At 37.0% G+C, this 10517-nt stretch overlaps 2 protein-coding genes across 2 annotated transcripts; both read left to right on the forward strand.

The window, feature by feature from the left end:
- Positions 1-7189: 7189 nt before the first annotated feature.
- On the forward strand, positions 7190-8023 carry LOC131859875 (probable disease resistance RPP8-like protein 4). Its single transcript, XM_059214109.1, has 2 exons — positions 7190-7432; positions 7559-8023. The coding sequence occupies exons 1-2, from the start codon at positions 7190-7192 to the stop codon at positions 8021-8023; spliced, it is 708 nt and encodes a 235-aa protein (XP_059070092.1).
- A 39-nt stretch (positions 8024-8062) lies between these two features.
- LOC131859876 (putative disease resistance protein At1g63350) lies at positions 8063-9883 on the forward strand. The gene is made up of 4 exons (XM_059214111.1): positions 8063-8143; positions 8258-8962; positions 9107-9295; positions 9467-9883. The coding sequence occupies exons 1-4, from the start codon at positions 8063-8065 to the stop codon at positions 9881-9883; spliced, it is 1392 nt and encodes a 463-aa protein (XP_059070094.1).
- The last annotated feature ends 634 nt before the right edge of the window (positions 9884-10517 follow it).

A 10517-nucleotide genomic window follows, 5' to 3' on the forward strand; every position in this document is an offset into this window, starting at 1 on the left:
TTTGGAAACAACATATGAAGCTCCTTTTTTAACTCGGTGATAGTGCAATTCTGCTATTTCATCAAAGGAAGTGATTCTAATTTCACAACCCTCTTCGTCTATAATAGCAAAACTAAAAACTTGGCTATTGCACTTTGGCGTGTTATATTGATGCATCTTCCTCTTATTTGTTACCCAACCTTTTATGGTCCAATTGTTTTGGTAAGGGTTCAAGCTTTTAATAGGGCTGATATTTTCAAAGGGAGCATTTTGTGGAGAAGGCAAATCTGCACTGAATTTAAGAGCACGTTTAGTGGAGGATGGGGTTTCTTGGCCCAACATTTGCTCTTCCTATTCTTTAAAGAGGTATCTAGGTTTTCCAACCAAATGACAATCCATTTTTTTCACATCAAGAATGAATATAATGATGGTCCTTTAAAAGCGAGAAGAAGGTATGCTCAATTGTAGGAAATATGTTTGTAAACAACATAGAAAGAGGTTCACATAAATGAGGGAAAACACATAATAGAAGCTACCTTGTGTTCCAAACATATCGACAAGCATAGTTTGTCAACAAAAGAACGAAACCTATCTTCAATGTCTCTGCATGCAATAAGTCAACATACTTGGGTGGCAAAATGGCTAACTGCATATATGTGCCATCTGACAAGACTATTTTGTATCTGTCATTGTCATTTGGATCACCAGCCATTTTTTCAAATGACAAAGGCTGCAACAATGGCGAAGGGATATCATCTCCAACATTCATAGATCTGATTGCATATGGGGTAAGCTCGAGGTGATCATTAAGTCCCTACAAGGAGAGGACAACAAGGTTGAATTTATAGAGGAGGGAAGTTTCATAGCAGCAATGCAGACACGATAAAAGAAAACTATGTTTGGTGAGATATATATATCCAATTTGGTGTCATTCTATATATCTATTTATACAACAAGATAATAGAATGTCAGTCGTATTACAAGGTGGTGGGGTAGTTTTGAATAAAAGGATGTGTCGCTATATATTTCTATAAGTTAATGTGTTTGTGAGTTTTTTTTTTTGTCAATGGATGGATAGAATATATGCATAGACTATGAAACATGGGAATGATGACAACTATGTGGATGCAGTGAAACATGTATACAAGTGATGTTTTTGTGTTGCTGAAACACCCAAAAGAATGCTCATATCTTTAAATTTGCAACAACATAGAATGGATTATCTTACCGAAGTGACCAGGAGAGCTAGTAGAAGATGACATACTGCTTAATGCTCTTCACAATTGGAGGAAGTGATCTTTTATGAGATCAGACAACATCTATAGGAAAATAAGCAACATAAAGAAAGGTTGAATAGCATATTCAAATAAAACCTCCAAAGGAAAGTGCAACATAAAAAACAAGCATTCATAAATATTCAGATTAATATATATGCAAATTATACATGCACAGATTGACAACCCAACAAATTCAAAGATTTGTTTCCTATTTTTCCAAGGCAACAAAATACAAAATTATAGACATCCGAAAAAAGAGGTAATAAACACAAAATTATCAACCAAGCTAGTTTTTTAATTTTAAAGTCTACCTAGCTGACAAAAAAAGAGGTGAAAAATAGAAACCTATCAGCTAAGTTGCTTATTAGTTTTTAACTCCGCCTAGTCAACCTAAACAAGCTTGGCAGTAAATACAAAACTTTCAGTTGAGCCAGGTCTTCAGTTTTAAATCTTGCCTACTATGCCCAAGAAAAGGGGTCATAATTGGAAAAAGAGTTAAGATAGCTGGAGGCAAGAGAGAGAAAATTATGAGTTAAGTTGATTCTTCAATAACCTTTTGAAAAATGACTCACACCTTTGACGTATTCTAATTGGTGTGAAGTTGTCAAGATTTTATCTTACATTCATAAATCAATTTGAAACACACAATCCCAAAGGAATACATTCTACCTGTGAAAGATGAACAGAGCAACGAGCAAAGCTGAAGTGCAGGTAAGGCAAATCGTATCAATGTTCAACGCATAACCCAACAATGTTCAAGGCAACTCAAGAACAATGTCAAATTTATTTTGGTGCAAATTCACATAGAATACACTACGCACAACTCGACATAATTCAACAAATCGGTGAAACTGAATGATGGCTTTCTTGCAGGAGGAGGCCATAGAGAGAAAAATCAAATGACCATGAAAAGTTGGGCTACATTAATTAGAGCATGGAAATTTGCTTTTGCAAGTATTTGAAGGCGTAGCCAAATCTAGGAGGGGCTCGTGAATGCAAGGAATTTTTTGGTAGCACATTTTTTCGTGCATCCATTGCATTAAGCATAATGTATTTATTACTCATGAACCTTGTAAGTTGCATTCCCATAAGGTCACCGCTAAGAATTTATGTTGTTCCTCATCTCAAAAAAAAAAAAATTGGGACAATGATAATTTTCCGGGGATAAATGCCTCCACTAAAGTTGATAGATACAGGTACATTTACATATATATAAAGCTATATATCTACATGCATAGACATAGAAATCCATATGCATGTGTATGCAGAAACACAAATATGTATGTATATATATATTCATATACATATAGATAGATATGTATGTATGCACATGGATATATAGATGTAGAAGCATGTATGTATATATGGCTACATGCATAAGCACAAAGCTATATATCTGCATTCTACATGCACAAACATAGAAATCTATATGCAGTTGTATGTAGAAACACAAATATGTATGTATATATACATATACATAGATATGTATGTATGTAGATGGGTATATAGATGCACAAAACCGCGATCGTTCTTTCCATGATCTGCAAGTCAGAAAAGCAAAAAACAAGAACAAGAGTATCAAGCAAGATGGATGTTAAGTTTTAAAAACTGCCTACATGGCCAAAAGAAAGACGTAACAAATACGAAATATTCAACCAACATGCAGCTACTTTGCGTTGATTGCAAGGTGATTTCAGGAAGGACTGACAATTTCAATGCATTTTGCTTGAATTTTGATGGGCAAAATTGCCCCCTAAACCTTAAATTTGGTCATTTTTTGTTGTATTTGTTTGACAAGAGAAAGGGGAGGAGACTTTGTATTATTTGACAACGAAAGAGCACCGTAACAAGGTTGATAGTGGCGAGAGTAAGCAGGACCATATTTTTCGTCTGGTGTTGCAGATATTTTCACTCTATGAGCAGTCTTCTAGCCAGCATATTTTTTTATTGTGAGCTATCATGGATTTCTCTTTGTTTAATCCCTGCATTTCTAAAAAATCCATGAAGTGGGTCATTTTTTAATGATAGTGCATATTCTGAAAACCCTATGAGTGAGTCTTCTTTGTAATAACTGCATATTTCTAAAACCTCTAGAACTTGATCTACTTAATTTCAAAATAAGTTAAATTAAAGTTGAAAGAATATGAAAAAAAAATCCGTCAAGGGAGTGGCAATGGAGTTGAAGGAGAAACCTATACAAGGGTTAACATGAAAACAACCATTGATTCCTCTTTTTTCTAAACTGCAAATTCTAAAATCTATGGAGTGGGTCTGCCCTATTGACTCTATAAAACCCATGAAGTGGGTTATTTTCAATGATAGTGCATATTCTAAAAACCCTATGGCTGAGTCTCCTTTGTAATAATTCCATATTTCAAAAAACTCTACAACTTGATCTACTTAATTTCAACACAAGATACAATAAAAGTTGAAAGAACTTCAAAGAAAAAAATCGGCAAGGCAGTGGTAAGGAAGTTGAAGGAGAAACTTATAGAAGTCTTAACATGAAAACAACCATAGATTCCTCTTTTTTTCTAAACTACAAATTCTAAAATCTATGAAGCGAGTCTGCCCTATTGAATCTATAAAATCCATGAAGTAGGTCATTTTCAATGATAGTGCATATTCTGAGAACCGTACGAGTGAGTCTCCTTTGTAACAACTCCATATTTCAAAAACCTCTACAACTTGATCTACTTAATTTCAACATAAGATACAATAAAAGTTGAAAGAACATCAAAGAAAGAAATTGTCAAGGCAGTGGCAAGGAAGTTGAAGGAGAAACTTATAGAAGTGTTAACGTGAAAACAACCATAGATTCCTTTTTTTTTCTAAACTGCAAATTCTAAAATCTATGAAGTGGGTCTGCCCTATTGACTCTATTAACTGCATCTTTCAACTTCCTTACCACTGCCTCGACAATTTTTTTCTTTGATATTCTTTCAACTTATATTGTATCTTATGTTGAAATTAAGTAGATCAAGTTGTAGAGGTTTTTGAAAGATGGGTAATTATACATTGATAGGTAATTCTAGATTGATAGGCAGCTCTCCAAAGATAGGCAATTCTACATTGACACCACATATTTGCAAGAGTTGAGTATAGACTCAATGTTTGCAGATACACTAAAAGTTGAAAGAACATCAAAGAAAGAAATCATCAAGATAGTGGCAAGGAAGTTGAAGGAAAAACTTATAGAAGTGTTAACATGAAAAACGACCATAGATTCCTCTTTTTTTTTCTAAACTGCAAATTCTAAAATCTATGAAGTGGGTCTGCCCTATTGACTCTATTAACTGCATCTTTCAACTTCCTTACCACTGCCTTGATGATTTTTTTCTTTGATATTCTTTCAACTTTTATTGTATCTTATGTTGAAATTAAGTAGATCAAGTTGTAGAGGTTTTTGAAAGATAGGCAATTCTACATTGATAGGTAATTCTACATTGATAGGCAACTCTCCAAAGATAGGTAATTCTACATTGACACCACATATTTTCAAGAGTTGAGCATAGACTCCAAGTTTGCAAATGATCAAATGTTTTTGAGCAGAATGTAAATTAATGAAAGATTTTTTGTTTTGCTTGAAAAATCCCATGATTGGGTTCACATGTCAATGTTACTGTGTTATGTACACTGTGCTTCCTTATCCTTATAATGTTTCCATGAATGTTTATATGGCCGTCTTAAAAATATATGCAACCAAATGTTACAATTAGTCTAACGCTTAAAAAATAGTAAGATCTATCAGCCAATGTTAATGAAGGGTAGTATGAAAAATCATTGTTTTGTAGATTACATTTATTGAGGCTAATTAATGTTAATTCCATTCTAAAATGATGTGGACAGTTAAGAAAACAAATACGGTCAAATGTGTATGAATAGACAAGCGAGAATGTCGATACATTAAAACTCATTAATGATATTAGCTATCAAACAAGTCACTGTATCTAGTGCACACATGCCAAATTACATATTTTAATATTTGGAAATAACTTTATTTACAATGTGATTTGTGTGAGAGCGGATCTGTTTGATTTATTGCAGGTGGTGGTAGGCTTCAATCTACTATCTAGAATCTCTAGCATCAGCAAAGCATCCAGGGGACATACATTCATTCAACGAAAGACTTTTGTCAACCAAGGTCTGAGGAATGGGAAATCCCTTAGTTTTAATGCTCAAGTAGTGATCTATTACCGAGAGTATTCATTGAATATTTCAGAATGTACCCTCTTTGAATGGAAGATAACTCTGAAGAAGATGTCAATAAGAGTTATCTTTGAACCAATAAATTTACCATAACAACAAAATATGGTAACCCTTGAAACCACGAAGGTTTTGTTTAACTGGCAAAGCCCTAATACTGAAGGGTGAGAAGCTCATTATTAAAATGAATAATGGTAAACCCAGGGCAAAGATAATGTTAAAATTTTGTTAATAATCATCCTTTTCAAAATATGTAACCAAACTTGTCTCCCAACAAAGAACCCTGTAGTAATGACATCAGTCAAAAAATGGAATGGGCATTTTTCCTTAAAGCCCTTAGAAAAATCGAAACAGGAGATTTCTGAGGTCCCATATACTTTTCAAAATATATATCCAAACTTGTTTCCCAACAAAGATCCTTGCAGCAATGACAGCAGAAAAAAAAAAAGAAAAAAAAAAGGCATTTTTCCTTAAAACCCTTAAAAAATTGAAACCGACACTTTTCTGAAGGTCCTTATCCACCTAATAAACAAAGAGTTAAAGCTCACAATAGATTGAACGTATTCATAAAGTCTATGCAAAAGTATTGATTAGTTATACACCTCTCTGACGCTCACCCTGAAGTGCTAGAGGAGTGAAAGAACACAACTGAAAACACAATGCAACCTCCTTCTCGCATCCAACGCTCTACCCCTAATTTTCAACACCTGTTAGCAACCCGCAATTCACAAATTGCATGAAAGAAAAGAAAAAAAATACAAAAATCACAAACTCAGCACAAAAGCAAATAGCGTACAAACCTTGCCACAGAACAACTAATCTACTCCTTGTCACGACTGCTCCGCTCCAAACAACACCTACCTCCAAAACAAATTCGACCTCTACGAATGGCTCCGGTGGAAAACAGAGGTATTAATGTCCCCCCCCCCCCCCGGTTAATACAACGATGTTCAATGCACATGAATTAACTTCGCTCATAAACACTTCGAAGACGTGCTGCATACATCTCACGCAAAACATAATACTCCGCTGACATGAATGGTGGCCAACACGAATGAATTAACTCTACCGATAAATACTTGGAAGACGTGAAACCTTGCGAATGGGAACTTGTGTCATTGACCGGAAGGTACTTTTCCCAATGGGCTACTGGAATGTCATGCCCCCACTAAAAGCCTGTCGGCTTAAACATAAGGAATGGCTTTATTTCTCCATGCTGCAACAATTAGAAATGTTGGCAGCCCAAATAGGATGTGTGTAATACTTAACTAAGCTAAAAATATTGCTTTTGAGCATCCATTTCAGAGCAACGAGACCCGAATCAGTTTCAAAAAAATCATACTGGTATAATGGCATCTTTCTGTGGGCCCAAATAGTGGAACATGCTTAGATTAGCTCTCTACGCATTTGGTTTATGTTTGGGACCGAGCATAGAATATTAGGAGAAAATGGGAAATGGAACATAGTATAGATGCCACAAAGACAAGAATGCAAGGCATCCGTAGAATAATGCTAAAGGAAGAAAGATCTGGGGCATCTTTAGGCCAGCATAGCACGACATGCTAAAGATATCTTTGGCAGTAGAAAGAGAAAGAGATCCTCCAAGCACACTTATAAAACCGAGCACTCAGAGAGTGTTTCTGTAAGGTCACTGTTTGGACACTGATTAGAGTTGGTAGGTACTCATTATATTTCTTTTGCATTAAGAGTCTGTCTGCCTTCGGCAAATGGATTTCCTTGGTGGATTAGTGGGCGAGGGTATAAAGAGTCTCTTGAAAACAATTCTGAAGGAGATTAAGCACCTAACCAATTTGCCCGACGATGCTGAACGCCTCCGCCAGGAGATAGATCATGTGAAAGGCATAGTAGATCATATTAACGCTGGGTTAAGTGGGCGAGGTCGACAGGCTTTGCCAGTCGTGAGGAATTGGCTCAACAGAGAAGAACAAATCGTCAAATCTGCTGAAGAGGTGTTTCTCCAGTACAAACAAAGCAAGCAACGTCGCTTGTGTTGGTGTTGCCCTCACTGTCTCCTTGTCCCGCAGACCAGTTGAGAAATCTGTAATTATCTAGCGGAGATAGATGATCTTCTGAAGATGAGAGATTCAAATTTTCCCAAGAGTGAGGAGCTTGGAGCGCTTCCGGGGATGCTGGTGCAGCCCATGGAGAATGAGTTGGTTGGCAAAGTTGTTCACGAGAACTCGTCGGAGCTGGAAAGGTGGCTGCTGAAAAATGACTCTGTTCGTGTCGTTGGCATCTATGGAATGCCCGGCGTGGGAAAGACGTCCCTGCTCAAACAAATCAACAACAATGAAAAGGTAGTCAATTTCTTTAAGCTTCTCACTTGGGTTACTGTGTCCAGAGAGTCTGACATATCTGCTCTTCAGAGGCGCATATTTGAGAGAATTGAGTTGCCTGGGGGATCCAATTTGAGCATTGACGAGGCCGCAGGGAAGTTGCATTCTGTTTTCAAGGAGAAGCGACCGCTGCTTATTTTGGACGACGTGTGGACAAAAATAGATGTTTCCAAAAATCTATTTCTCTGTCTGAGAAAGAAATAAAAGTTGTACTCACTTCCATGGATAAAGAGGTGCCCGAGCATGAAAGCAGACAAGACGATTAAAATGAAGCGTCTTTCTGACAAAGAAGGGTGGGAGCTTTTCCACAAAGAAGCCTTAAGGGTTGACACGGATCAGAATATATATAGCTAGATAGAGCCCCTTGCCAAAGGCATTGCAAACGAGTGTAAAGAACATCCCCTGGCAATTAAGATGTTTGCTCGGACAATGTCGTAGCTTCGCGACAGTACGCCGTCTCAATGGGCATACATTCTAAATCAGCTAAAGGCCATTGATCCCTTGTTTTATCCAATTCATGAAGCGATTCTGATGGAGTTATTCAAGCCGCTAAAGTACAACTACGATGCTCTGAAAGCATATGAGCTCAGGCTTTGTTTCCTGTACTTGGCCGCTTATAGAGAAGAGGAGGAAATCGACGCGGATCAATTGATACAAGTGTGGTTAGCAGAGAGACTGGTGAAAAGCAGAGAGGAGGGCCATTACAGTTTTCTAAAGGTTTTGGAGGACCGATGTTTGGTTGAGATTGTGGTAAAAGAGGAAAACGACTTTGATATTTGTAAACTGAAAATCCACGATGTGCTCAAAGATATGGCGGTACACATCGCGGAGGTAGACCAGAATACTTTGTTCCATGCAGGTCAGAGTTTAAAAGAGTTCCCAATGTCCGCAAGTGCAACATCGGTGAGGATATCATTGGTGCATAACTATATCAAACTTCTGCCTGGAACTTTTGATTACATGAAGTTAGAAGCTCTGTTGTTGAGCTGGAACACAGTTGAGGTGGTTCCAGAGGGGTTTCTGGAGAAGCTGAATATGTTGAAGGTGCTTGATCTCAGCAACACGCCCATCACATTCTTGCCGAAGTCCATTCACCAACTAAAGCATCTCCTCTATCTGCTGCTTTCCAATACACGGGAAAAGGTAATCCCTAATCAAACATTTGACCTGAGTAGAATGTAGTTGTTAGATCTTTCTTTCTCCCCTCTGATCAAGAGTATTCCATCCATGATAAAGAAGTTGAAACGCCTCCAAATTCTTAAGTTATCCTACTGTTATGATTTGGAGTTCATTTCATGCGACATATCACAACTCACTGGGTTGGAAGAGCTTGCCATGTGGAACACGCTGTTTGCATTTTCATGGGAGCTGACAGATGGAAGAGAATTAAAGGAGGCTTCTTTGCAAGATGTATGCAAACTCCTTCGTCTCAAGCGTCTACGTCTAACCCTAAAATCTCTAGTTGAGGAGGGAATGGTGGGGAATCTAGTGGAGCTTCATGAACTTTGGCTACTTTGGATGCCCGAAGTCCATCAAACACATCTGCCCAGTGACATGCGGGCCATGCAAAAATTGGAGAGGGTCCACCTGTATGGCTGTGACATTGAACCAACTGCTAATTTATTCTCAGAATTACGAAATCTCTAGTACTTGAAGCTGAACTCTTCTCAAATACTTCTCACTCTTTCCGGATTAGGCTTAGGCAGATTATCCGATTTGAAGAAAATAGTGATTGAGGAATGCTTTCAGCTCAAGGACTTGGGAGAAGAATTTGGGAGAAGAGGTTGCTTTCCAAGGTTGTGCAAGCTCAAGCTGTGGATGTTACCTTCTCTAGAGAGTCTGTGTAGTTCTATCAGAGAAGGGAGTCTACCCATGCTACAGAATTTGGTTATATTCCGTTGTATGAACGTTAAAGTGCTGCCATCAAGTCTTTATTATCTCAAGTCTCTAGGACAGATCAGAGGAGATAAAGAATGGTGGAATGAAATTAACTGGGAAGATGAAGAAATGAAGAAGCATCTTCATGCTAAGTACGTGGAAATCCCTGATAATAATAATGTTTAACCTATAGACTTCTCTGTCTTCTCATAAGTAGATTGTACGAAATTATTGCTTGTAGTACAGTAGGCTTTTGTATTTTCCAAGATATTGCTTGTGTGTAATTATGTAATAAAAAATAAGAGTATATAATTATAACACCCTGTTGTACAAGGACTTAAGCGTAAGAGTATTTTTTTATTGTGTAAATTTAATTATTTAATTAATTATATGATAGCAAGTTTAATTTTTTTATCAAAAGGAGGTGCAATGGCTGGGTGTATGCATGAAGTTGTGGTACCAAAAAGGTGCCACACTTCAAAACAAAATTTAAATTGTCATAAGGCACATGCATTATATGACCTTTTCAAACCATAAAAAAACACAAGTCTTCATTATGGATGCATTTTGCACTCCCAAACTTGCGTTTTGGCAATTTGGGGTGCCATTTTCTTGTGCTCGCCCTTTGTAGAAGCTTGATATTGGGCACTAAGTTGTCCATCTCTCATCAAAATGCCACCACGCCATCAAAGAGGTCGAAGAGGTCAAAGAGGTATGTATTTTTGTTTTCTTATTGTCATTTTTTTATTAATTTGAAGATTAAACTAGGTTTCTTGATTTAAATTTATTTTCATTATCAGGAAATGAGATTAGACAATAA

The sequence above is a fragment of the Cryptomeria japonica genome, chromosome 2 (assembly GCF_030272615.1).
Source record: "Cryptomeria japonica chromosome 2, Sugi_1.0, whole genome shotgun sequence".
Lineage (NCBI taxonomy): Eukaryota > Viridiplantae > Streptophyta > Pinopsida > Cupressales > Cupressaceae > Cryptomeria > Cryptomeria japonica.